The following is a 27,732-nucleotide window of genomic DNA, read 5'->3' as shown; positions in this document are numbered from 1 at the left end:
GGCAAGACCAGGCAACTTTTGGCTCTAAAGCAACTCCAACTGCATCACCAAATTTTTCCAAAAAGTAGTGATACAGTTTGCTGCTGCTTAGATAACACCAAAGCTGTTGTGAATGTTCTTAAAACAGTTCGTGGTGACACTAAAAAGGACATATGCATTGAACAACATGCTATTAGACTAAAAGCTGGCAAACATTTGACATGTGACTGTTCTGTTTCAGGCCCATTTACAATTTTCTTGCCGATATCTAGACTGCTGCCTTTTTATGTTCTTTAACTTTGTATATGGTCTAATTATAGATGAATTACCTTTGCTATTTACACAAAGCAACACTGCCTTTTTTGAACTTCACAGGAAACACCCACAAGCTCTTTATCTTTTGGTTTGTGTCACGACTGCATTACAATTGTCACACATGATCAAAAGTTTATTTTATTCCAGCTCTACATTTACAGTGCCTTTTCTTCTTCTTCTTCTTTAGCCTTAGATTTGTCAGACTTTTCCAGATGAAACCCTCAAGGTTTCCCCCAGAAAATCTTAAAAAAAGGAAATTCTAATTTAATTTTGGATTAATTTCTCCACAGTAAAACAAGCAGTTGAAGAACTTTAGGATCTTAGTTCTGGAGGTGTATCTGGCTGCCGGGAAGGATGGCTGCTTTGAAATGCTTCTAATTCTAGGAGAGCTTTGTTGATTCTGCTTATTGTGGGGTATGGAGTCAAATCCACTTTAAATCTGCTAAGAGAAATTAAGCATTAGGCAAATCTCTGTTACTGTAATACCAAGTCACTGTATTTTAGATACACTTAAATCAATAGTATGCAAAACAAAAATCTGTTACAATCTGTTCTCAAGAACATATTTTGCATTAAGTAGTAATTGGCAAAGAAGAAAAAGTGAAGAAATCAATGAAGGGAGACAACATATATACAATTTTATAATTGAATTCTCTATTATATGAACACAAGAACAGGAATGGATGTTTCCAAAATACTGCAGAAAAAGAACAGATGGGTATTCCTGTCATACTTCCTAAGGCAGGGGTATCGAACTGGCAGCCTGTGGGCTGGATGAGTTATGTGCAGGCCACACCCACTCTTACTCCATGAAGGGGAAAAAATGTCGTGAAACGTCACATGACAGCAACATGACACCATGAGTTTGACACCCATATCATAAAGGGTAACAATCTTGTCTCTTAAATCTTCTGAGAATTAGAGGAGCAAAGGCAAAAAGGAACTCCCCCTTCAATACACTCAGTTCATCTTTTCCCAGATTTCTGTAATGGAAGCTCTTTTTCCTTTGCAATAAACCTGACTAACACAATTGTTAGAATCTAGCCTTCTTCCTTGTAACTGTGGCTTAACATTCTGGATTTAGAATTCAGGCAGTGAAAAAAAGACAAGGGCAGAACTGGAGGAGAAGCTGAAGACGTGGACAGAGGTGGGGTAAAAAGAAGATCACTATCATGGGACTGCCAATAAAAATGGTAAAGTCCAGGTAAAAGAAGGCAGGGGTCTTTGCTTAAAAAAATGGATATTTTGGTAGAAAGAGGAATACTCATGGATGGGGTATAGAATAGACTTTCTGTGCACTGTGAGGAGAAATGTAATGTTCTATTTTCTCTATCAATTTGGAAAATTAGGTTTTAGATCAGTTTTGAATCAAACTCTGGTAATTAATTGGAAGATATTTTTATAGCTCTTGTCTACATAAGGTAGGGGTGTGTGGGTGTGTGCAAATACTGAAACAAGCATTGTAATATCACACACTGTAATAGGAGAAGCACAGAGTACAATGCTCATTTAGTCATTTTGACAAACACACTAGATTCTGCAGAGGCTGATCTGAACCCTAACTTTTTATAGAGAACTTTCTACTGTGGTCTGCCTAGAGTATTTGTTTTGCATTTCCCCCCTAAATGTTCTATTTAGTTGCTAAACCTGATCCAGGCAACTCTGTAATTCCTTTCTACAGCACTGAAGTATTCACTTTAAAGTTAATAGTTAAAAGTGGGGTATATTTTACCTTTTTTTAAAAAAAAATGATTTTGGTTACCTCCTGAAGGCATGATGGAACAAACCTCTAGTTATACAAAGGTGTTTTTTCCCCAAAAGGCAACTGGACTTTCATGGATTTTTTTCCCTTTCAAAATGTTTTGTTTATCATCCAAGAATCTTCTTCAGTTCCAACTAACTGATGGGGAATGGAAGGATTTATATTCTTTGCAGGCATTCGATTGTTAGACTCCAGCACCTCTTAGTTACATATTTACCGTATGTACTGCATGGCACTAAGGTTATTGTTGAAATTACTTCTTTTTTTTTTCTTTTTAATTATCAGAAAGGGCAATGTCTGGAGAATAAGGAAGATGATCTTGATGGAAATATGCAGGAACTGTCACCTAAACAGATGCTAAAACATTTTTTAAAGTCCAGAAGAAGACAACCTTCAGAAGTGGCTCAGGCAAACTCCTCCTAATTTAATAGAGCTTATAAGGAAGAGGAAAAGAAGTGGGATAGCACAATCAAATCCTGTTATTATTGCCAATCTTAATAAATGTAAGTTTAACATCCAAGCAGAGTTGATTTTCTGGTCTGGTTTATCTAATGGGGCCAAGGGGAAAGACATGAAACATTCCTTGGAAATTAGATGGTGGCAACAGGAATTGCTAAGCTGCTACCCCAAATCAGGAATTGAGATCATGGTAGGAAGACTCAGAAGACTTCTGGAAGTGAAACGTTGAGATTCTCCAGTCTTCTATTCAATGGGCGCTGCCATTCAACTGAATGGTAAGTAGTATTCTACAGTCTCTATACAGTTAGATGCCTCATTGGATTATAGTTTAAGCCTTCAGTGATACAAAAGTTATCTGACTACTGATTAGGCAGTCAAATAGGCCCTTTAGAGCTTGTGAAACTTCATTTTCCTTACCTCTCAGCATTGTATACTTGGGGGACCAAGCAAAGGTCTGCCATGGTCACCTAAAAGAGAAAAGCACAGATAAATACCAATTCAAGATTTGGAGCTAAAGTCTTGTTATAAGGCATCAATCCACAGAAAACAGTATGACTTTAATTATGTAGAAGTTTTTTAAAAATGGTTATTTTTGATAGTTTTGCCTTAGGACTGGTGGCTTTGGACACGTTTTTCTACATCTTTTTCCAATATCTTACATTAAGTAGTGATCCTAGTTCTCCACGTACAACTGGAAGCTTAGAGAGTTATAATGGGGGTACTCCCTGGGGGGTACTTGTGACCTGGTAGTCATGTAACCATACTTTGGGTGGTTGGCAACCAGCCCACATTTACAGCTGATTGCAACGTCCCGCAGTCACATGGACTTTTTTGCTGAAAACTGGCATTTACTTTTGGTTTTTGGTAAAAATGGTCCGTTGATTGTTAAATGACCATGGCATTTGCTCAGCACCCTTCACAACTAATGTTGGTGACCTGTTTTATGATTGTCACAACTTGATACCATTATGATCATACTACCTGTGTATGCTATTTGCTTATGGATTTTTTGTTGGAACTATTCATGTTGGAACTATTCATTGCTGCCAGGATACAGGCAAATTATGTCTTCCCTTCTTAGACGAATGCATTTTGGAATATTCCCCAACACACTGATTAATGTAACATTACTAATTATAGGTTTCTGAGCCTCCTTTATGATCAGAAGCCTATGACCTCAGCTTGTGATACCTCATCCCCAACACAGTAGCAGCCAGCTGTTTCTTTCAGGATCTGTTCCAAAGCTGTAGGAAGAGAAAACAAGAACCATTGTGGGAAATCAGGAAGGATGTTGAACTGAAACAGACTTTATTTACAATATTCTTGGTACAAGATAAGCAGTATAAAAGAATGAAATAGTTCTTACATATTTTGTTTAATTTGTTGTACCATGTAAAAGTAGGATTTGTAGAAGTAGAAACATTTATTTGGGTGGGAAAAATATACTGCCAACTTGTTCAAGATAAAAATGTAACAGAATTATCTTTTTGATTAGAATCACAACCAACAAGGTCTGCCTAATTCAGCATCCTACACTTTTTCACCTCTTTTCTCAGCCAGTGTTACTGAATAGCTTCTAATGTCAACCCTGGGGCCATCTTTGAGTGTCTTCAAGGTTGCCACAGCAAGGCTAAATGGAGCTGTGGGAAAGGGAGTGGGGAGTAGAGATAGCTAGGAGAATATGGGCTGTTTTTTGCTCATTCCCACCCCCCGCGCCCCAAGCCCCCAGGAGCACTGTATAAGCCTCCTAAAGGCTGTGCATGTCCTTTTCTGGACAAAAAATGGGCCTGTTTTCACAAAAAAATGGGCTGTTTTTTGCTCGTTTTTGCCCTCCCAGCCCCCAGGAGCACTCTATAAGCCTCCTAAAGGCTATGCATGCCCTTTTTTGATGAAAAATGGGCCCAGTTTCTTCAAAAATGGTCCATTTTTGGGAAGTCTGCAGGGTGCAAAAACTTTTTTTTAAAAAAATTGCCTCTTCAAAATCTTGGTGCATCTTATACTCCGGTGCGTCTTATACTTCGAAACATATGGTATATTCGCCACAATAATATTAATAGTATAGCTATATATTAATATAACTGCAATGATACATAACATCTTAATCATCAAATTCTCTCCACATTAACATTTCCTCTTTTTATATCTCTTCCTTTCTAACTTCAGTTTCTATTGTCTAATCATTGATAAAATACATCCCATGTCAAAAAATATTCAGTTTCTTATTTATCCTTAATAATAAACATTAGTCTGTCCATTTCTGTGCATTCTAGTATTTTCTTAATTACATTCTCATCTGACGGAATCTCATCATTTTTCCATTGTTGTGCAAATACAATTCTGGCTACAGTTAGTATATGTAAAACTAGACATACAGTCTTTTATCATATTTTTCCAGCAGGATGCCCAACAAAAATATCTCTGGTTTCAAGTCTATATTCTGCTTTATCATTTTTTCCAACCAAGTGTGTATTTTTGTCCAATATTTTTTAGCTTTTGGGCAAGTCCACCACATATGATAGTATGAACCCAATGGTTGATTACACTGCCAAAAATATTTAAACTTTTTAACATTAAGGTTTTCTTTCTCACTTGTTTTCATTCAACCAACAATAAGACTTTTATAGTATTCACCATGAGTTTTGCAAACCTTAATTCATACTTGGATTTGATAGTGCATTTTAAAGGTTGACTATAAAGATAAACTATAAAATATTATGTGAACAATTTCCTGGAGATCTGTTCCCACTAGATGGTTTCTCTAGGAAAAGGGAATATTCTATTTAAAGTTCCCAGAAACCCTTTGAACTTCAGGCAAGGCCTGAAGCATTGCATTAGGTTAGTTATTCTGCAGGGTCTCCCAGTATAAGACAGGCAAAAGGAAAGGCTTCTTCAGAAAAAAAAAGCCTTTGTCACATTTGGAAATGACTTAAATCCAGATGAACATTTCATACTGAAACTTACCTTTGAAGCCTTGAGAAATGGTGCGTTGTGCCCAATCTAGTTTTTTCTCTCCCATCTGCTGCAGGATATTTAGGTTCTGAAAAACATAAGGAGTGTCTCAAATATATAGATTTAGGGTATAGAGAAGCGATGACCTTCTAGATGTTGTTAAATTCCAACCCTACCCAACACGCCTAATCACTAGAGACAATACATAAAAAGCCCCTAGTTTTCTCAACTTTGCTTGATAACAGTGGGAATTATTCTGCAGGAACAAATGAAACCAAGTGGAATAAACCTGTCCAACAATGATTTTCCGTGACATTATTTATTGTTCTCCTATGGCCATCCTTTTTAAAAAGATATTTTTGACATGGATGATATTAAAACAAAACAAAAATAAGGATATCAATCGATGTTGAAGGTCAGAAAGGTTACTAACTCTTGCAAAAATCAAGATGTACATTATGTAGCCATTTTTTATCTCTCCATCCAGTATGAACATAAGTGAGCCTTTATTTATTTATTTGTATCTCACCTGTATTATTTTTACAAGTAACTCCAGGCAGCGAACATATCTGACACACCTGTCTTCTCCTGTTTTCCTCACAACAACAATCTTGTGAGGTGAGTTGACTGGCCCAAAGTCACCCAAGTGGCTTTCATGGTTATGGCAGGACTTGCACTCATAGCTTCCTGCTTTCTAGCCCTAACCACTAGACAGCTACGTGCTAGTTAAGAGTTGTTGGGATTCAAAATGGGTGGAAAATAAAATTTAAAAATAAATAAGTGCTTGTTGTGTAAATCAGACCCCAGATTTCCTTTTGCAGCAATTACCACAAGGAAAGAAGGACTGTTGCCTTCACTTGAGAGAAAGTGACTAACATGTACAAGAATAACACTCTCCCAAATGGCTTTCACTACATCAGGGGTGTCAAACTGGATTTCTTTGAGGTCCTGATCAGCATTATAGTTCTCCTCTGCAGGCCGGTGGTTGGAGGGGGGTGGAGGGGGGAGACAGGATGGACATCTCCTACAGCACCTTGCCTGCCAAAACTGGGTGTGTGTGTGGGGGGGGGGCTGAATGCGGCCATGCTGCACCCCATTTTCACCCTGGACAGCTTCCTAGAGCACTTCCCCCCCCCCCGCACCCAGTTTTTGCCAGCAAAGAGCTCTAGGAGGCCATCTAGGCCAAAATTGGTGTGCGACAGTCACACGCACCACCACCCCCAATGCCTCGTTTTAGCTGCCAGAGGCACTGTGGCCCAGTCCTTTGCTATTTCTAGGCTGGCCCTGCGGGCCAGATTTAAGCACCCTGCAGGCTGGATCTGACCCACGGACCCTGAGTTTCACACACCTGCTCTACATTATTTCTGGTTATGGCTACGTTCCTGCAGGAATAGAAAAGACAACAGCCAGGTCATATTTTCCTTCAACAACGGAATCACCTTCTGGGCAACAGGACTCATCTTGTGGCCACATGTTTAACAGTGCTTACCAATGAGATTCTATTTACCAATTATGTCATAATTTAAATCATAATTTTCTGTTTGTAAACTATGTGAAAATTCAAGTGTTTGGAGCCAGCAGGCATACTTGCTTTGGAAATCAAATCCCAAGTGTCCTTTCTTCTGTACAAAATAGCGCTCCTAAAGAAATTTCCATATCGTATGCTCAATTAGCACTGCACACCAGGCACAACAGACCCAGCATTTTCTGGGACAACATTCTCTATATCAATATCAGAAATGTACCAGTAGTTGAAATGCATAGTATTAGAAAGGAAGGCAGCCAAGGCAAGAAGATACTTACCTGCAGTGGTTGAATTCCAGAAGCAATGTGATTTGAGATCATCCGAACCTCAGCTCTCTTCTTTGGATCCTGCGGAAGGAGCCTTGGGAGTGGCCGGGTGTCCTCCAGATACTCTATGATGGCTAGCTGAAATAGACAGAGATTCATTCATTCATTCATTCATTCATTCATCCATCCATCCATCCATCCATCCATCCATCCATCCATCCATCCATCCATCCATCCATTCATAAGGCTGCTCAACTGCCAATAGTAATGGGCAATTTGCAGAGAATTAAAAGTATCTGTTTATTCGCAGGGCCTATAGTCCACTCTATGCTGCCAGAGCAGCACAGCAATCATAGCAGCCCAATTTGCCCACTGTCCCAGCCATAGTCTGTGAGTAAAGCAGGATTTGTAAGGCTCTCTAAACCAGTGTTTCTCAACCTTGGCAACTTGAAGATGTCCGGACTTCAACTCCCAGAATTCCCCAGCCAGCGAATGCTGGCTGGGGAATTCTGGGAGTTGAAGTCCGGACATCTTCAAGTTGCCAAGGTTGAGAAACACTGCTCTAAACGACCCTGCAGAAAATGCTATTGCAAAGGGCAGATGTGGAAAGAAGAAAAAATATAGATCTGTAAAATGACACTGGGCAAACCTGGAAAATGGCAGTCCTACAAATATTTTGTCCCTGTGCCATGGAGGGTATCTCTGCAGGTTCTGCATAAGTAGTGTTGCTCACTTAATGGGGGAATTGCTTGTGTACATTGAAATGATCTATAACTGCTGCATTCTGGATCAGCTACAATTTCTGAGTCTTCTTCAAGAGCAGCCCCTTAAAAAATATTCTTCATCATTAGGCAGGAATGATTCTAGGGAGTTGATCAAAGAAAAAAGCCCGAGGAATTCCCATCCGGAATTGCAGTCCAAAATATCTGATTAAGGCAAGTGCCTTCAGCCTGTCTTAGCCCAGTGTCTGTATATTAGGGATTCTCATAGTTAGTTATGTTGTGGCCTTCCTACTGATCTAATACTTCTTAGGATACCAGATGCCACATTGGAAATACTCAGTCAACCCTAGAAAACTTTAAATGATCCTTCCCAAAAGAAGACTTCAAGGTAAGTGGGGTAGGAGAACCACAAGCACAAATCTTTGGCAATGTCCATCATATCCAGTTAAAAGCAGCCTCTTTCCTCTTTCCCAATAACTGTGTGTACACAATACGCTAATGAAATCTCTGTTGCAAGAAACACCAAGCCTAGGACTGCAAAGGGCAACCTGCCCCTCCCAGCTCTGTGGAGCCCAAGTAAGTCAAATGACAAAACCAAATGTATTATTTGAAAAGTAGCAGAATTGGAAGAAAATGAGCTTAGCTGTCCACTGGGGACACTAACATGAGAGCATACCAGAGCTTGTGGGTCAAAGGCATAAAACCCACAAAATGCCGTATATTTCCAACAGTGTCCTGTTACAGAGTATGCAAGCAAAAGAAATTATTAGGTTAATATTTGTGTGTTGTTATCAAAACAACACATGCACACAACGGGGATGATAAAACAACAAGTACATATCAATTTGCTTGTTCTCTCTAGGATACTTAGAACATTTTTCATGTACTTTTGGGTGGAGGAACATCACTCTCCACCCATGTCACTGTCCTTCAATAATACCAGTGTGGAGTTTGTTGACAGTCAGACTACAGATGCATTGTTTTGCAACATCTCATAATGCACTGAACACAAGAAGCATTAGATCAAGATAATTAGGAATTCCCTCTGCGTTCCTTCTTTATCTTATACTCTGCCTTCTCTCTGTTTGCCAAACTTCTAACCTCAAGGTCTTCCTCTTTTCCCTTCGCTCAAAGGCATGTATCAAAGGGTGATCTCTTCTCTTGGATCTCCTTCTAAGAGGATGTAGCCTGTTGGATACCAGTTTTTTCTGGCCACCACATTTCCTGCATTTTCTGTAAATAAGGCTTTTTTTTGTTAGAATTACAAAACCTGTTTCAGTAATCTTTGAACAGATCGGGTCTTGTATTCCATGAATACAAAAAGCTTCCTCCAACATAAACCACTTAAATGCCTAGGGTTAAAGAAAATGAAAACTCTTCACTATAAGGGTTGTCTTTCTTTCTAACTTAGTTCTTTAGACTTTATTGTTTAATTAATTAATTAGCATGGCCTTCTCACTACCCACAGGAAAAGGAGGCATGACATCTTCACCCGTAAAGGTGAAGATTTTCATTCTAAACCGCAAGTTCCATTTCTGGAAACCATCCACATAGAATCTTGTGATTTGGCATTAAATTTGGCATTAAATTCACAGATTTTCTGGATAAAGATTTAAACTGAACAGCGGGGACAGAGAATTAATTGATACAGAACATTTCTGTCTCCAGCAATCTAAAATTCATAGAGTTATCAGTGCATGTAACATAGATGTTTGTGCGGGTAAGATTATCACTCCTGCTGTCAAGCAAAACCAAGCATTTAATAGTGAGTGCCATACCATGTGCATGAATCATACAAGTGGCAAGAAAATAGGGGCAGTCAGGCATAACACAGGTTATGTAGACAGTAATCACAGGGTCAATCAAAATGGACTCAAATGTCTATACACCAATGCACAGAGTATGAGGAATAAACAGGGTGAATTAGAAATGCAAGTAAATGAGGGCAGATACAATATTGTTGCCATTACAGAAACTTGGTGGGATGAAACCCACAAATGGAATATACAGCTAGAAGGATTTAAATTATTTAAAAGAAATAGACCAAATAAAAGAGGAGGTGGAGTTGCACTATATGTAAGAAATAACTATACACCTACAGAAACAGAGCACAACAATGATGAGAACTATCTTGAATGATTTTGGGTCAGTTTTAAAGGTTGGTGGTGGTGGTGGGAAATGACATTGCCACAGGTCTATACTACAGGCCACCCAACCAAGCAGAGGAAGTAGATGGACTTTTTGCTAGTCAGCTAACTAAGGTATGTAGGAAGCACACCACAATAGCAATGGAGGATTTTAACTACCCTGACATCAACTGGGAAACAAACTCTGCACCAAGTGGAAAATCCAACAGGTTCCTAACAAACCTAGCAGACAACTTTGTTTCCCAGAAAGTAGAGAATGGAACAAGGGGATCAGCCATATTGGACTTAATTCTCACTAACAGAGAGGAAATGATAGAAGGTGTTGAAGCCACAGGAACCCTGGGGACAAGTGACCATGCAATATTGGAATTCAACATTATGCAAACATAAGAAGTAGAACAAAGTCAAACTAGAGTCTTAGACTTTAAGAGAGCTAATTTCAATAAACTTAGAGAGAGCCTGGGAAGGATTCCATGGATGAGAACCCTCAAGGGGAAAACAAGAAGCTTGGGAAATTTTGAAAAATGTGATTATAAAAGCCCAGTCTAGCACAATACCAATGAAGAAGAAAATAACAGCTCCCAAAAGAAACCAGCATGGCTGCATAAAGAACTCTCTGACAAATTGAAAGACAAAAAAGATAAGTATAAAAAGTGGAAAGAGGGGGTCATAACTAAAGCAGAATATTAGCAAATAGTCCGAGCCTGTAAAGATGAAATGAGGAAAGCTAAGGCTCACAATGAAGAAAGGCTTGCCACAACAGTAAAAAATAATAAAAAAAGCTTCTAGCAACATGTTAAAAACAAGAAAATAGTTAAGGAAACAATTGGTCCATTGCTGGGAGAAAGTGGCAAGAAGGTGACAAGCAACAGGGAGAAAGCAGAACTATTTAACTCATTTTTTGCATCTGTCTTTACACAAAGGGATAAAATAGTCCAACCTATCAAAAACAGCACCACAAGAATCGGATTAGGAACACAAGTTGAAATAGGGAAGAAAATGGTCAGCGAGCACCTGTCTACCCTAGACGGGTTCAAATCACCAAGACCGGATGGATTATACCCCAGGGTTCTGAAGGAACTGGCAGACGAGATCTCAGAACCACTGAACTATATCAGAGATCCTGGAGCACCGGGGAACTACCAGAGGACTGGAAAAGAGCTGATGTGGTTCCCATCTTCAAAAAAGGGGAAAAAAATAGATCCAGGAAACTACAGACTGATCAGCCTGACCTCAATACCAGGAAAGATATGGAAAAGATAATCAAGCAATGAATTAGCAAACACCTAGAAGTAAACAAAGTAATAGCCAAAAGCCAACATGGGTTTGTCAAAAACAGATCATGCCAGACTAATCTTATTGCATTCTTTGACAAAGTGACAAAATTAGTGGATCAGAGGAATGCCATCAATATAGTTTACTTGGACTTCAGTAAGACATTTGATAAGGTAGACCATAACCTACTACTAGATAAAGTAGAAGAATGTGGGTTAGACAGCATCACCATCAGATGGATTTGTAATTGGCTGACCAACCGCACTCAACGTGTAGTCCTCAATGGAACTGCAACTACATGGAGGGAAGTATGCAGTGGAGTACCCCAAGGCTCTGTTTTAGGCCCAGTACTCTCTAACATCTTCATTAATGATTTGGATGAGGGGATAAATGGGGAACTCATCAAATTTGCAGATGACACCAAGATGGCAGGAATAGCCAACACTCCAGAAGATAGGCATAAGATACAGAAAGATCTTGACAAACTTGAACATTGGGTACTATCTAATAAAATGAAATGCAATGGTGAAAAGAGTAAGGTTCTACATTTAGGCAAGAAAAATAAAATACACAGGTACAGTATAGGTGGTATCTTACTCAACAGTAGTAACTGTGAGAAGGATCTTGGAGTCCTAGTGGACAACCATTTAAATATGAGCCAGCAGTGTGCAGCAGCTGCCAAAAAGGCCAACACAGTTCTAGGCTACATAAACAGAGGGATAGACTCAAGATCACGTGAAGTGTTAATACCACTTTATAATGCCTTGGTAAGGCCACACTTGGAATACTGCATTCAGTTTTGGTCGCCACAATGTAGAAAAGATGTGGAGACTCTAGAAAGAGTGCAGAGAAGAGCAGCAAAGATGATTAGGGACTGGAGACTAAAACATATGAAGAACGGTTGCAGGAACTGGGTATGTCTAGTTTAATGAAAGAAGGACTAGGGGAGACATGATAGCAGTATTCCAATATCTCAGGGGTTGCCACAAAGAGGGAGTCAAACTATTCTCCAAGGCACCTAAGTGTAGAACAAGAAGCAATGGGTGGAAACTAATCAAGGAGAGAAGCAACTTAGAACTGAGGAGAAATGTCCTGACAGTTAGAACAATTAATCAGTGGAACAGCTTGCCTCCAGAAGTTGTGAATGCCCCAACACTGGAAGTCTTTAAGAAGATGTTGGATAGCCATTTGTCTGAAACAGTATAGGGTTTCCTGCATAGACGGGGGTTAGACTAGAAAACCTCCAAGGTCCCTTCCAACTCTGCTATTGTATTGTATTGTATTGTCTCATGCTGGAAGCCATTGTAAATTCGATAAAATTTGCAAGGAGGATTAGCATGGGCTTTATTTGTGGCTAATATAACCTTACTTGTAAAAAAAAGCAGCAATCTTGCATGGAGTGCAAAGTCTTTCGTGTAGTCAACAGAAGCAAGTAAATAATTAACAGAATTTGCTTACTTACAGATTGGGAGAGAGTGATGCCATCGATTTTGATGGCAGGGACTTGCTGCATTGGATTCACTGCTTGAAAGTCTGACGTCATCTGGAGAAACAAGATAATTCCTCAGGCCCTTGGATTCTTCAAATTAAGCCAAACATATTCAAGGAAGTTCTTCCAAAGATGAGAGTTCAGGGGAGCATGCGGTATAGATTTGTCACTCCACTCACTAAGCTAAATGTCTCCCCTTTCAGGATCACACTTACACACAATATCTTCCATACACTGATTTACACTGATACATAGTCTGCTGCATTCCACAGGGAAAGATAAAGACAAGCTCAATTCCTGATGAATTCATGAACCCTCCATGTAATTTTCTTGTTAACAGCACTGAAGTTGTCTGTGCTACTTTCTCTGAGATGTTTTTTCAACTTCCTAGTCTAGGCCACAGCTGCCATCAGCTTCAACCATAGTGCTAGACTCTCAAACACTCTTTTTGAAATACAACGCTCACATACTGTACACAGATACAAATTCATATACCAGTTAATGGCTACATTTCTAATTTTGAGTGCTATGGATTTTATTTTATTTTCTTATAATGAAGCCTTTTTTACCTATTGGCCAATAGCAATTACATTGGGCATTACAAATAATAATTTTTATCTCAAAAAGTAAACTGATGAGGATCTGGGACTAGAAGACAAGAAATGGCTTCTGAACTCCAAATGCCAAATCACAGAACAAAATACCAATTTCACAGACGTTAAGCTGTAATCCTCATAGGAATATATATACAATGCAAACTGCAAATAAGATATCATTCCACATACAATGTGTGTACAAGTTGTATTCCCACTAGTACTAAGTTTTGAACAGAATATCAGAAACCCCATTTCGATAATCAAATAGGCAGATACAGGAGGGGTCAATTTGGGAGAATAGTTTTAGGATGATATGGAATATGTGATTTAAGTACCTACAGAATTTTAGACTCCCCATTTTATTTTGTAAGTTTTGTGAACTATGCCAGAAGGACTTAAAAATGTTGATTTACCTACTGGGGAGGCACAAAACAAATGCAAGTGGACCATCTTTTTTACACCTTTATCTTATGCTTGCACACAGACATACAAATCCAGGCAATGCTCTTTCCACCTCCTGATCCCTTTGACATGGTTTTCAGCATGTAATGCAGAGAAGGCCCTGTGCCATCAACATGAAACAGTCAAGCAAGAATGGAGCGTCACTGATTTATATTCCTGGCTCAGTTAAAGAACTGAATTATTGAAAAGCACCATAGGGGAACATTTAGCTTGCACTATTAATTATAATGAGCAAAAATCAGGCTTCTGATTAGGAAAAGAGGAAGAATGGTGCTGGATTAGAACAAACTCCATCTTGTATCTTCCTTCCCACAGTGAAAGGTCAGATGCTTCAGAAAAGCCCATGAATAGGAAACAAGAATAATTAAACAAACTGCTCCAAAGCACACGGGGAAGGGTCATTTTAATCCTCTTTAAAGAACTTGAGATTTTACAGGAGACAGTAAGTTTTTAAACAACAAAACTGCCATGGATAAAATGAGTGTTGTTCTCAGTGAACTGCCTGCAGGAAGAACTTTCCCATGTGAAACAGGATATTGAAATCCAACCTCATTTTCTTTTGTACTGTAGAATGTGTAATGATATTTAAGAACCCTGGAAGTCTCTTTTATAGTCAATATCCCAGGACATTGAGATCTATTTTATCTTCAATTGACTAAAGAAAATCAAGAGGCCCTTTTTTCAGCTAAAGCATTTTATTAAATTAATGTTTTATTAAAATCTGTAGCAGTAAAGGTGTTTATTTATTTATTTATTAAACCCCTTCATAGGGCTTTCAGCCCTCTCTAAGCGGTTTACAGATTTTTTAGCAAATTGAGTCGGCAACTTGCCCCCACAGTCTGGGTCCTCATTTCACCCACCTCGGAAGGATGGAAGGCTGAGTCGACCTTGAGCTGGTGAGATTTGAACCACTGAACTGCAGATCACAGTCAGCTGAAGTGGCCTGCAGTACTGCACCCTAACCACTGCGCCACCTTGGCTCGGTGTTACCATGTTTCTGATTTTTTGTTATCATAGAACTGTGATGGCGAACCTATGGCACGCATGCCACAAGTGGCACACGAAGCCATATTTGCTGGCATGCCAGCCATCAGCTCCGGTGCACATGTGTGCACCGGCGAGCTGATTTGATCCTTCCAGAGAGCCGGGGAAAGCCATTTTTGCCCTCCCCAGGCTTCAGAAAAGCCTTTGGAGGCTGGGGAGGATAAAAACCAGGCCCAATTGGCCAATTGAAAATTCGTTCCTGAACTTCCGGTTGGCTCGTTGGGGCCATTTTTTGCCCTCCCCAGACTCTGTTCCTGAAGCCCGGCGAAGGTGAAAAACTTTTTTGTTTTACAGTAATTTTATAACTTTATAATGCACTAAGTTACAGGTGTTTTTTTATATTCCATATTTTTTGATCACTCTAATTACCATAACTTTAACTTCATTTTTATATTATTATATTTACATAGTTTTCATATTAATTGTATCTTGTTTTTACTGTTTTTATAATATTTTGTCTGATCACCATTTACAGCTAAGGCTGTCCTTATGGTATTTGTTCCAGATTTTGTTATATATTGTTTTTGCTTTGGTCAATGAACATAATAATAGAGGTTTCCTTACCTGCTGCCCTCCATCCTTTATAAGATTTATGGATACTTGTTCATAGGCAATTCCCTTCAGAGCCAAAGCTACCAAGAGAAAATGTAATACAATTACTTACTGTAATGCAGAATTGTTTAGATTTTTAAACTTTTGTGAAATGTTCTAAATTGTAACCAGACAAAATCAGTAATATATTGCAATAATTCTTAATACATTTATAGCAATGGAAACCATTTGTTTCTGAGTAAAATGGATGGTACAATAATTAAAACAATAGTTGTTGTTTCTGATTCATTCTTAGCAGCTTGCCAAACTGATGAGCTAATCTGCACCCTATGCTAAGGACAATTTAATTACAAATATTCAATGAACAGCCAGCCAGGCTTTGGGTTTTTTTTTGGATCACCCATGTTTTACAAAACAATAATGGCTGCATTTATATACCATACTGTAGTGGTCTGATGAAAGACCTTAGGAGTCTGGGCAAAGAGAAACTGCCAAGGGAACAGTAAGATAAGAGATAGCACAGTCCATTGTTGGATAGTGAGTGGAGAAGAGGCTCAGAAGAAATTCGCCCTGGTCTCTATACTTTCAGACTTGCAAAATTCTGTTAATATAGCTTTACAACAAAGCAGAATTAGCTAATCTGATCATGTTTCCTAAATGATCTACTTTGTAAGGCTGGCATGTACTAGGAGAGAAATTGCTTTGTGGTTCAGTAAGTGAGCAGAATGTTTTCCCTATTTACCCAGTAAGTACAGAATGTGATCTTATTCCATCTTATTCTAGCTATTCCATTTATTCTTATAGCAGAAAATAGATGAGGTTACACTCTGTTCTGTTGGCCTCTTTTCCCCATTGCCATCTCACTCCAGGGACTGAAATTAATGAAGCCTGTGAATTAAAATGGCTACACCATCAAAGTCTGGATGGGTAGGGCAGGTTGATGTCTAGAGAGAGTCCTGAAAAAAAATAAGCATCTGGTTACCTTTTATCCCCCCCCCCTTTTTTTTAACACACTGGACTTCAGCGATTAGCCATCAGAGAACCATCAGAAAAAAATGCCCACAGCTTATTTTTCAGAGTTACCAGCATCAACATTGGCTCAAAGGTGCAAATATATATATTGGTTGAGTTTAAACTGGCTATATGGAGTAGCAATCCTACAATTGCTTATTTTTTTCAATACGCTGACCAAGTATGTTATAAATCCTGTCTGCCAAAGTGCTACATTTGACAAGATCCCTCAGATGGGTCTTATTCTGCCATGGCACTCGCTTATGAAACATTATTTTAGGTGAGGGTGGCTCCTTCACTGTTAATTTTTTGAAAGTTCCTCCAAACCAGACCTGGGGCCCACAAAGGACTGCTGAGTTTCTGAGTTGGCTCCACTGCATTTAATATTTGTTACCCTGACTTTGCCTTTTAATCATAATTTTTCATTCTCTGAATTTGGTTATTTTTTCATAGCTTCATTCTACAGTGTCCAGTGTCATTTTTTTTCTGGTGAGACAGTCAGTTATATAAATTTGATGAAAGAATAAAGTAATAAATTCCAGTGACTAAAACTTGGGGACCTATTGCATGCATGCTACAAGCTGCTGCTGTCTCATAGACATGTGACCGCTTTCTGTAGGGAAAGTTATTGTTTTAGTGCAGAATATGCTAAATATTACACAAATGCCCCAATGTTTGCTTCCTGTTTAATGTTGAACCATTCATTGAGCATTCTATTTCTTTTTACACAATTTCCGTCATGTATCAGTCAACAGCCACTTGAACAACTAGGAAATGGACTCTTGATACAAGGTCCACTAGACCTTGAGAAAGGCCAGCAGAGTCAGGATCATCCTAATCTCTGGAAGGAGAATGTTTCATAGGGTGGGTGCTATGAGAAGAAAGGCCCAGGTTAAGACCTAGTGTCATAGATTCGCCCCTGGACCCCTCTCCAGATATGAGATGGAGGAGAGTGAGTTTGAGTCTACAGAAAAAGAGTGAAGCTGAGTGTTGGTCAGGATCATGACTCAGCAAATCAGCTGGGTCAATTGGACCAGAGACAGCCTGAGGGAAATGAGCTGGAACAAGTTGGCCAGGACACTCCTGGCAAGGACCGGGAGCAGCTGCTGCCCATTAGCAATGAGGAGGAGTGGATTTCACAACTCCTTCTGATCCAAGGTCATGTAGAGAAGAAAAGAGACAAACACAATGCCAGTCAGGAGGCAACCTTGTCTTTTATGAAGAGTTGCACTGGCATTGCCTACTTAACCCTACCTGAGGACTTAAGTGTTGCTGGAACAATATGCCCCGTTCTGTGTCTTGTGTGGTCATGCCATGTATCCTGGCCTATTTGACTTTTGGACTGCTTTCCTGGACTTTGTGTGTGCTCATTGAACTCAGTTACTCTTGCTGCACTGATCTTGGAATATGGACCTACGCAACAGGGGTGCTTTCCAAGGACCTGCTTGAGGGGATTGAATAAACACCTTTAGAACTCTTGCTGTGGGGCAGAATACCTGTCTATGTTTGCTTTGCTAATATTTTTTGCAACTTTTTCTAAGCATACACACTTATTTGCTATCTTTTAATTTTTGCAGCAACTATTCTCTTATATTCTCTGCCCATCTTTCATTTCATTATTCTATCGAACATTCCCATTTGTGTATTTACATAAATCCATGGCACATGGTAAAACATTCCCCCCTTCCCCACTGGGTTCCAAGCATCTCCTATGTTGTCTTTTCTTACATCTGCTTTCCATTTAGTTTCATGAAAAAGAATAATCTGTTTTTCATACAAAACTATGTGGTATGCCTGTAAATTGTTCTCTTCCGGATGTAGTTCTTTCACCGTCATTTCTTCAACTTTTTTACACTATTTAACTTTCCCTTCATTAAAATCCACTCTTGTCAAAACTATGAAATGTTCTCATGTCCAGAAGCTCTTATCATTTTTGCATCCTTCGCTAATTCTCTTTCATTGTAAAGTAGCAAATCAATAAAATGTTTAGGTTTATTCCTTTGCCATGTAAACCCAAATTACTTATTCCAAAATAAAATTAACTAAATAAAAACATGTCATTGCTTTTTAAATATATCCTGTAATATTAATATTGTATTAATATTGTGTGGTCGTGCCATGTATTCATGTACACTTTTAATTTTTTTTGTCCATTTTGGTCATCTAAGCCCTACTAGCTAGCTAAAACCATTCTTGTTTATTATACTTTAGTTGTTACAACTTTTAAGCTTACTATTTACTAGTATGTCTTTAACGTGAGGATATAAGGAGGAAAATGTAGCATCTGCATTGTGTTATATACTTATGCTAAAACTGTAATCTTAATTAATTTCCTTTTTTAAAAATGGATTACCCAAAGAGAGAAGGATCAACCACCCACAAACCCTTTGGAAAAATTCTACTTCAACATCACTAGATGCATGGAGATTGCATATATATTAAACAAAGGAGTAAATATCACAAAACTTTTTTCTGCTTGATCAACCTATCACATAGTTAAACATATTTACATATTGTGTGCATATGGGATACTGCATTCTCCATTGCTTACACATGCTGAGAAAATGTGGAATACACAACACTTTGCATTTGGATTGCATGCCATTCCTAACTGTTAACAGACTTTTCCAGTTGTTTTGGACAATAGCTTCCAAAGTCCTTTGCTATTAGCCATTCTGGTCAGAACTAAAGTTGAAAGTTGAAGAGCGAAACATCTAATAGGTAATGAATTAGGTTCTTAATTTCTGTCCCAATGTAAAGAAGAGACTTCTTCTAATCCACCTAAAACAGTAATTTGCTTACTGCCACTGTGTAATTTGCTCAATCGCTTGAGTAATTGTTAAATACAGTTAAGCAATTAGCTGCATTGCAGTAACTAAAAATCTCTACCAGATTTTAACAATATTAAAATATTAACAATATTCCTATAAACAGAATTCAACCATTATTCTTACCGATTCGCACTCTCCAGGAGCAGGAACTTCTGAAATAAGTGTAAAGAACTGGCTGTAGGAAAAAGAAAAAAGTTGACAGCTATAATTGAAAGCTCAAGCTTCAAATTGCATATGATATAAAAATATTTTTGAAGATTTTTTGAAGCTGTAGAGACTAACAGGCCTAAGTAGCAAAAATCCAAAGAAGCACTGACTTTTAAGCCAAGAGGTCAGTAAACCAACGGCAAATCCAGAACTGTAATACTATTAAGATGGAATTGCAACTTTCATGCTGACTATGGGAAGTTGAATTACTGGTCACTAACAAAGGGCAGTTGAAATACTACATTTTTGAAGAATCTCCCACCATTGTTATTTGTTTCATGAAATTTTGAAAGAAGATCATACATAGAGAAGGTTGTTGAGAGAGTTGCAGTTACTGCTTCAAAAAGGAGCAGGCTCTGAAGCCAAAGGATGAAGATTAGAGCAGCTACTGCTCTAAAACAGAGAAGTATGAAAGTGTGTTTAAAAAAAACCCCATTTCATGAATGCAATGACAACTTGTGAGCTGTATAAAAAAAAATTCCCACTTTATTCTCACCTTTTTGGAAGTCTCCATGTTAAGTACAGGGTCCACATAGAGTACAGCACTCCTGTATTCCATGAAAGCTAGCTGAGATAGTCTTGGCTGGGGCGGGGAACAGGAGCTTCACTTGCAGCCAATCACAGCTGTCTGAATGCAGAGGAGCAAAAAAATTACAACAGCTCATTCCTCCACAGATTTTAATCTAACATTTTGGGGAGGGGGAGGAAACAGGCAACAACGCCATATTCTGCTCAACAGAAATGCATTGTTATTTTACAGAATTGGCTAACAGTGCCCGCGTTCCTAAGTTATCTGCATTTCCTTCAATTGCATAATTCAATTCTTACAGGATTCAAGGCATTCCGAGAAGCCTGGAAAATGCAAAACAGAAGGCATAAGGAAATAATTGATGGAGCAGAAGAGTATCTATTTGCGCCATCATTTTCTTTCTGCACTGATCTCCAGAAGCAGAAATTGAGGGGCTGTACCCCCTTTCTCTTACAATTTCCCAGCCTTTCTTACTGAGATGCATCAGAACCTGCACATGATGCAGCATAAAGACACTTCTTTAAAAGGAAAATAGAAAGAAGCTCAAGTTACTGCTGTGATTGAATTTCCTATATGGGTAGTCCTTGACTTACGACCACAACTGAGCCCAAAGTTTTTTGTTGCTAAGTGAAACATTTGTTAAGTGAATTTTGCTCCATTTTACAACCTTTTGTGCTGCAGTTGTTAAGTGAATCACTGTAATTGTTAAAGTAGCGACACCATTGTTAAGCAAGTCTGGCTTCCCCATTGACTTTGCTTGTAAGGTCACAAAAAGGATGACATGATTCTGGGACACCGCAACTGTGTCCCAGAATCATGTGATCCCTTTTTGTGACCTTCTTACAATATGAGCCAGTTGCCAAGCATCTGAATGTTGATCACATGACCACAGGATTGCTGCAATGGTTGTAAGTGTGAAAACCAGTCACAAGTCACTTTTTTCAGTGATTTTATAACTTTGAACGGTCATTAATGAACTGTTGTAAGTCGAGGACTACCTGTATGCTATTGACTTTATGATATTCTTACTGGAAAATATAGCTTGTGGTTACGCATGTTTAGAAATCAAAATGATTTGCTAGCCACAATGTTGAAACATTTATATTACTTGTTTGTTAGACAAAAAAACCATTTGACTTGAAAAAGGATTTCTTGCCAGTGACTCTAACAGGAAACTGATAAAAAGGCTACTAGAAGCCCTAGTACGAATTATAGTTACTTTTTCTCAGCCAAAGAGAAACAGAAATAGATCAAGATTCTTCAAGGCGATTTTCAGTCACATCTACATTCACTGATTATCATTGTTATGGAAATAAATCATCTACCCAATCAAGTAATTTACAAATTGCTACATCTAAATCTTGTCTTAAAACCGTAGGACGGACGATGGCTCAGAATTGTGGGGAATCTTCATCATTTGGCTTCAAAGCCTGCTCCTTCAAATAAACACTTCATTAAAAATCATGTTTCCTACAATGTGCTGGATACCTCTTGATCCAAATATTTTACATTAGTTGTTACTCTGCAATCATCATAGAAAACCTCATAAAACATCATAAAAAAACCCAGAAAAACAGAATATAACCAGCAGTATTGGGCAAAGGGCAATCAGAGTGATGCAAGCAACATTGCGATACAAGTCCTACTCCTTTTCTACATTGTGACACTGAATGTATGCTTCAAGGATTTTTTTACCATTTTAATAAAAGCAGTGAGAGCCAACAGATTTCATTCAATGTAATCACCCTTTGATTCATTACGTGCCATCAAGCCGCTACAGGCTTCTAATGATCACATAAATGTTTCTCCATGATAATCCATAAAGTAGAATAAACATGTATTTATCACACAAACATTAACTATTATAGATTCAAACAAGATTATGTGCCTTGATTTTTTTTAAAAAAATCGGGCATACATTTAATTTTATAAATTAAAATCTATGATGCATTGCTTTTTGCTTTCATATTTATTCATTTCAGTCAACACAATACATAGCTTGATTCATATAGACCTATCACTACTTGTATGTTATTAGCACATTCACAAGCATGGTTGCCCTCGACTTACGACCACAATTGATCCCAAAATTTATGCTAAGTGAAACATCGGTTAAGTGAGTTTTGCCCCATTTTATGACTTTTCTTGCCATTGTTGTTAAGTGAATCATTGCAATTGTTAAGTTTGTAACAGGGCGTTTAAGTGAATCTGGTTTCCCCATTGACTTTGCTTGCCAGGTCAGAAAAGGAGATCACATGACCCCAGGACACTGCAACCGTCATAAATATGAACCAGTTGCCAAGCATCTGAATTTTGATCACCTGAAAATGGGGATGGTGCAACAGTCTACCGTGTTTCCCCAAAAATAAGACAGGGTTTTTTCTTTTGACACTCAAAATAAGCTCTTGGCCTTATTTTGGGGGAGGTCTTATTATTTTTGAGGTGCAAGAGGAAGCGAGTGTGGTCACCCCATGGCTGCTGTTGTCTTGCAATATTTTTGGAGAGGGCTTATTTTAGCGCATGCGCTCAAAAGCCCGATTGGGCTTATTATCTGGGGAGGTCTTATTTTCAGGGAAATAAGGTAAGTATGAAAAATAGCAATAGCAATAGCAGTAGACTTATATACCGCTTCATAGGCCTTTCAGGCCTCTCTAAGCGGTTTACAGAGAGTCAGCATATTGCCCCCAACAACAATCTGGGTCCTCATTTTACCCACCTCGGAAGGATGGAAGGCTGAGTCAACCCTGAGCCGGTGAGATTTGAACCGCTGACCTGCTGATCTAGCAGTAGCCTGCAGTGCTGCTTTTAACCACTGCGCCACCTTGGCTCATAATTTGCTTTTTTCAGTGCCGTTGTAACTTTGAATGGTCACTAAATCAACTATTGTAAATCAAGGACTACCTGCATTTCAATCTTCACTTGTTGGCCTAGCATTTCCATCATTACTGTATGATCCATTTTTGTTTTTTACTGTATTTATGTCCGGGGACGCGGGTTTGCTGTTTAAGAGCGATTGTGCGCTCCGACCCTCATTGCCCCTCTCGCACCGGGAGAGTGCTCGGGATTACAGGACCCTGGTCTCCGGCTGGTATCTCTTAACGCCAGATCCGTGGTACATAAGGCTCCCCTCATTTACAACCTTATACAAGAGGGGAGAGTGGACCTGGCGTGCATTACAGAGACCTGGTGGGCCATGAGGGGAGTGTTCAGCTCATTGAATTATGCCCACCAGGCTTCCGGGTGTTTCACTGGCCGAGAGCCCAGGGCAGGGGCGAGGTGGTGGTGGCAGTGGTTATTAGGGAAAGTCTTGGACCTCAGAAGGTCACTGTGCCTCAGTTAGGTGGGTGTGAGTTCCTTTTTGTGAAGTGGGGCCTTGGAGTCCAGGTGGGCCTTTTTGTTACGTATCTGTCACCCTGCTATGTTTCATCAGCCCTGTAGGAGCTGCTAAATGTGTTAGCCGGATTGGGTGTTGATTTCCCCAGGCTTATGATCCTGGGGGGTTTCAATCTGCCTTCCATTGGTGAGAATCTGAGTCAGCTCGGGAGTTCATGGCTTCCATGATGGCTATGGACCTAACTCAGTTAATTCAAGACCCCACTCATAACAGGGGACAAACGCTCGATCTGATTTTTGTCTCTGAACAGTGGATGAATGATCTAGATTTAGGGGATATTTCTATCCAACCCTTGTCATGGTCTGATCATTTCCTCCTTAGGCTTGACTTCCATACTGCTACCCCTCACTGCAGGGAGGTGGAACCGATTAGATGTTTCCGGCCCAGATGCCTGATGGACCCTGAAAGGTTCCTGATGGAGTTTGGGACTTATCCTTGCTCACAGTTCGACCGAAGCCCTAGCGGAAGCCTGGGATAGGGCAGTCACTGGGGCCTTGGACCGCGTTGTGCCTTTGCAGCCTCTGACCCAGTGCCGATCCCAGTAGCTCCCTGGTTTTCTGAGGCGCTCCGGGAGATTAAACACTGGAAAAGACGCCTAGAGAGTGATTGGAGGGCCAGCCGGTCTGAATCCGACTGAACACTAGTAAGAATTCATATTAAATCCTCCTTAGTGGTGATAAAAGCGGCAAAACGGTAACATTTTTCTGCTCTTATCGCATCTGCAGATAACTGCCCAGCCGCCCTGTTTAGGGTGACCCGCTCCTTACTTAATCAAGGAACTGGGGAAGACCCCTTGCAGGGTAGGGCTGAGGAATTTGTTCAGTACCTGCAGGATAAAATTGCTCCAATTCGGACAGGCTTGGACTCTGGGTAGATTCAGGTGAGTTGACGGGGATGAATCTTGTGGAAACTATCTGGGATGAGTTTGACCCTGTGACTCCCAAGGGCATGGACAGGATTATGGGGAGACTTAGTGCTACCCCTTGTGTGCTGGACCCGTGTCCCTCTTGGTTAGTTTCAGCTTCCCAGGAGGTAACACGAGGCTGGCTCCAGGCGATTACCAATGCTTCATTGAGAGAGAGGTTCTTTCCCACCGCCTTGAAGGGGGAGAAATCTTCCCCCTCAGAGAGGACTCACAATCTGGGAGTCCTCCTGGATACGCAGCTTAGTTTAGAAGAACACCTGATCACCGTGACCAGGGGGGCCTTTTACCAGGTTCGCCTGGTATGACAGTTGCGCCCCTTCTTGAATTGGGATGCCCTGTGCACAGTCACTCACGCCCTCGTCCTTTCTCGCCTGGACTACTGTAATGCTCTCTATATGGGACTGTCCTGGAAGAGCACCCAGACACTTCAGCTGGTCCAGAATGCGGCCACGCTGGTTGTCATGGGGGTACCTAGGTGCTCCCCTTTTAGGTGGCTTGCACTGGTTGCCGGTTGTTTTCCGGGTGCGATTCAAGGTGTTAATTGTGATTTTAAAAGTGCTTTATTACTTAGGGTACTTGCGAGACCACCTACTGCCACCAGTAGCCTCCCACCATCTAGTACGATCCCACAGAGTTGGCCTCCTCAGGGTGCCGTCGGCCAGGCAGTGTAGGCTGGCAACCCCCATGGGGAAAGCCTTCTCTGGGGGAGTGCCTTCCCTTTGGAATGAGCTGCCCCAGGAGCTTCGCATAATTCCTGACCTCCGGTCCTTCTGGCAAGCCCTAAAAAGTTGGCTTTCCCAGCAAGCAGGCCTGGCCTGAATAAAATTAATTTAATTTTAATTGTTAATTTTAATCTAATTCTAATTGTAAATGTCTATTGGTTTTTTGGATATTCTATTTAATATTTTTTTAAACTTTTGTAATATGTGTTTTTATGTTGTACGCCACCTGGGGCTCCTGGGAGAAGGGCAGCATATGTCCAATAAACCTAAACCTACATATTTTAAGTCTGCTAACCTTCTACCCCACACGTTTTTTCTCCAAAGTCATTTAGAGACAAAGAAAGCAGAGAGCCCTCCTCTCCCATTTCATTTGAGAAAGTCAAATGTATTTCCCTACTCTGATTTATCTGCACTTTAGAATGTACTGTTATTTTGGACATAGCAGTCCTTTTTCCCCCCGGCTTTGCTCTTATTTGCCAGTTTGGGGGCATATGTCAGGTACACTCACTTTCTTCCCTCTCCAAAGAAATTAGGCCACCCAGCAGCTGGTTGGTTCCAGTTCTCTGCTTCACAAAAGAGAGAGCCAGCTTGATTGACTGGTGTATTGATTAAGGTACTAGACCTTCTTTAGGCAGCAAGCCAGCTGGGTCGCCTTGACCCAACACCCCCTCTCAGCCCTAGGAAGCAGGCAATACAAACAACTTCAGAAATCTTGTGAAGGAAAACTGCAAGGATGTGTCCATCCAGTCACAACTAACTTAATAGCATAGAAGGAGTTGCTACAGAATTACAGGTTGTCTCAACTTACAACCACAACTGAGCCCAAATTTTATGTTGAAGTGAGTTTTGCTCCATTTTATGACTTTTTTTGCCCCATTTGTTAAGTGAATCACTGCAGTTGTTAAATTAGTAACACAACTGTTAAGCAAATCTGGTTTCCCCATTGATTTTGCTTGTCAGAAGGTCGCAAAAGGATATCACGTGACTCTGGGAAACTGCAAACATCACGTCTCAGTTGTCAAGCATACGAATGTAAATCACATGACTATGGGGATGCTACAACAGTCATAAGTATGACAAATGGTCATGTCACTTTTTTCAGTGCTGTTGTAATTTTGGCCACTAAAAGGATTGTTTTAAGTCAAGGACTACCTGTATCTAATTGCACAACAGGATCTGCTTGATTTTCTAGTTATGTCAGCCCTAATAACTTTCTCTTTTCTTTTCTTTTTTCTTTTTCTTCTTATGCCCAAATTGTCTTTAGGAGAGGCAGTTAAGAGTCCTGAAAAAGACTGATCTAATTTGTGTTTCATTGATCTACTCACAGAGGTTTTCTCTGGTGCTGTAGATATAATAAAGGAGGAGGGCAAGGAAGCCCCAGGAAAAAAAAATCTTTCTTTATAGTAGCACACTCATAAACCAGGAATCCAGGACAGAGCAAAGGCAGTAATCAAGGATAGGAATGTCAATAGGTAAGATAGATAATACGATTTGGGCCAACTCAAGTAGAGGGTAGCTTCTACAGTGGAGAAGAATTGGATTCTAGGAATTGCATTTCCTAGAAGTTTATTCATGGACCCAACCTCTACCTCTGGCTTCAGATTTCAAACCCTCATTCAACTGCATGTAAAGATTGGCCACAGTCCTAAAAGACTTCAGGATCTGCATTAACCTCTTCTGAACGGTTTAACTATTACTTTAAATATCCAAGTTAACTATTAACCATTAAACTCTTTAACGTAAACTCTTTTAAGTTGGATAATCAAACTGGAGTCAGGTTGTTAAAAAGATGTATTCACGAAGACAGCAGCCAACTACATCGTGATATTTTATCCGCGAAGCAGCCGGGGGAAGGAAGGCAGTAGTAAGAAATACCTTTGCTAACGCGGCACACATTTCGCACTCTCCGCATTGACACGTATCTCGTCGGGAGGAGGGAGTCAGGCTCCTTTCACAATGGGCGTGGCCTCGCCCGCCTCACGTTCCGCGTTGTAATATTAATTTTAGCTAGCAACGGACTCAATGAATTACGCCATTCCGGCGAGTTGTTGGGATTGTGGGAGTTGTAGTTTCATCTCTTCCCCAGTTTTTCTCCGTAATTTTGAAGAGCAACATGAATACCGTAATATGCCAGGACCTTTTTAATAGCTTTATTTATCTGTTCAATTTCTAAGGTCACCCGTCTTAGTCAATGACTCATATGCTTTGGACAGAAGCATTATGTATTTTGGTACAGTATAGCTTAAATTAGTGAATATATTATTCAGAAAATAAATATGTTATTTATTGGGAGTGAATGCAACTTTGTTCATTAGGTCCACTGTAATTGCAGTGCTTTTATTTTTCTTGATTCTTTCCAGTGTTATTTTTATCAATGTTTTTCATTATTAAGAAATGCACTTGATTTCATTCCACAGAATAAAGCTTGAGAGCCTTATAGAAGAAACTGGCTGATTTTGCTTTGCTTCTTGGGATTGAGATGGGCAAAGGCTCCTAATCCGTAGATATTTCAAGCAATAGCTATATCCTTGTGAAATTGTAATTATGTTATTAGATTTCTTTCATATGGCA

At 39.7% G+C, this 27,732-nt stretch overlaps 1 protein-coding gene across 5 annotated transcripts; it reads right to left on the bottom strand.

Moving 5' to 3' along the window:
• Window positions 1-400: 400 nt before the first annotated feature.
• Window positions 401-27,153, bottom strand: GSTZ1 (glutathione S-transferase zeta 1). 5 transcript variants are annotated; one of them, XM_087724752.1, is made up of 10 exons: window positions 27,037-27,153; window positions 20,088-20,219; window positions 19,508-19,559; window positions 15,555-15,622; window positions 12,862-12,942; window positions 7,268-7,393; window positions 5,477-5,552; window positions 3,707-3,759; window positions 2,933-2,982; window positions 401-736 (listed from the first exon to the last, which is right to left on the bottom strand). In XM_087724752.1, exons 2-10 carry the CDS (start codon window positions 20,148-20,150, stop codon window positions 607-609), a joined length of 699 nt encoding a protein of 232 aa, XP_087580878.1. In that variant the 5' UTR covers window positions 20,151-20,219; window positions 27,037-27,153; the 3' UTR covers window positions 401-606. The 5 variants fall into 5 exon arrangements, with proteins under 5 accessions (XP_087580878.1, XP_087580887.1, XP_087580905.1 ...); XM_087724761.1 differs by having other exon boundaries at window positions 401-733; XM_087724779.1 differs by lacking the exon at window positions 20,088-20,219.
• Window positions 27,154-27,732: the final 579 nt, after the last annotated feature.

This window comes from Thamnophis sirtalis, unplaced genomic scaffold (genome assembly GCF_051295495.1).
Source record: "Thamnophis sirtalis isolate CommonGarterSnake01/CBP01778 unplaced genomic scaffold, rThaSir2_p1.2 scaffold_1, whole genome shotgun sequence".
Lineage (NCBI taxonomy): Eukaryota > Metazoa > Chordata > Lepidosauria > Squamata > Natricidae > Thamnophis > Thamnophis sirtalis.
The sequence above is the reverse complement of the archived record's forward strand: the minus strand, read 5'-3'. Positions and strand labels throughout refer to the sequence as shown.

Bases quoted from the DNA above. Each gene is read 5' to 3' on its own strand.
- GSTZ1 (XM_087724752.1), bottom strand. From the start codon at position 20,150: ATGGAATACAGGAGTGCTGTACTCTATGTGGACCCTGTACTTAACATG. The intron at 5,553-7,267 runs GTAAGTATCTTC...TATGTTTTTCAG, and splicing joins CTGGAATTCAACCACTGCAG to AACCTAAATATCCTGCAGCA. The intron at 737-2,932 runs GTAAGGAAAATG...AATTTCTCTTAG, and splicing joins CAAGTATACAATGCTGAGAG to CAGATTTAAAGTGGATTTGA.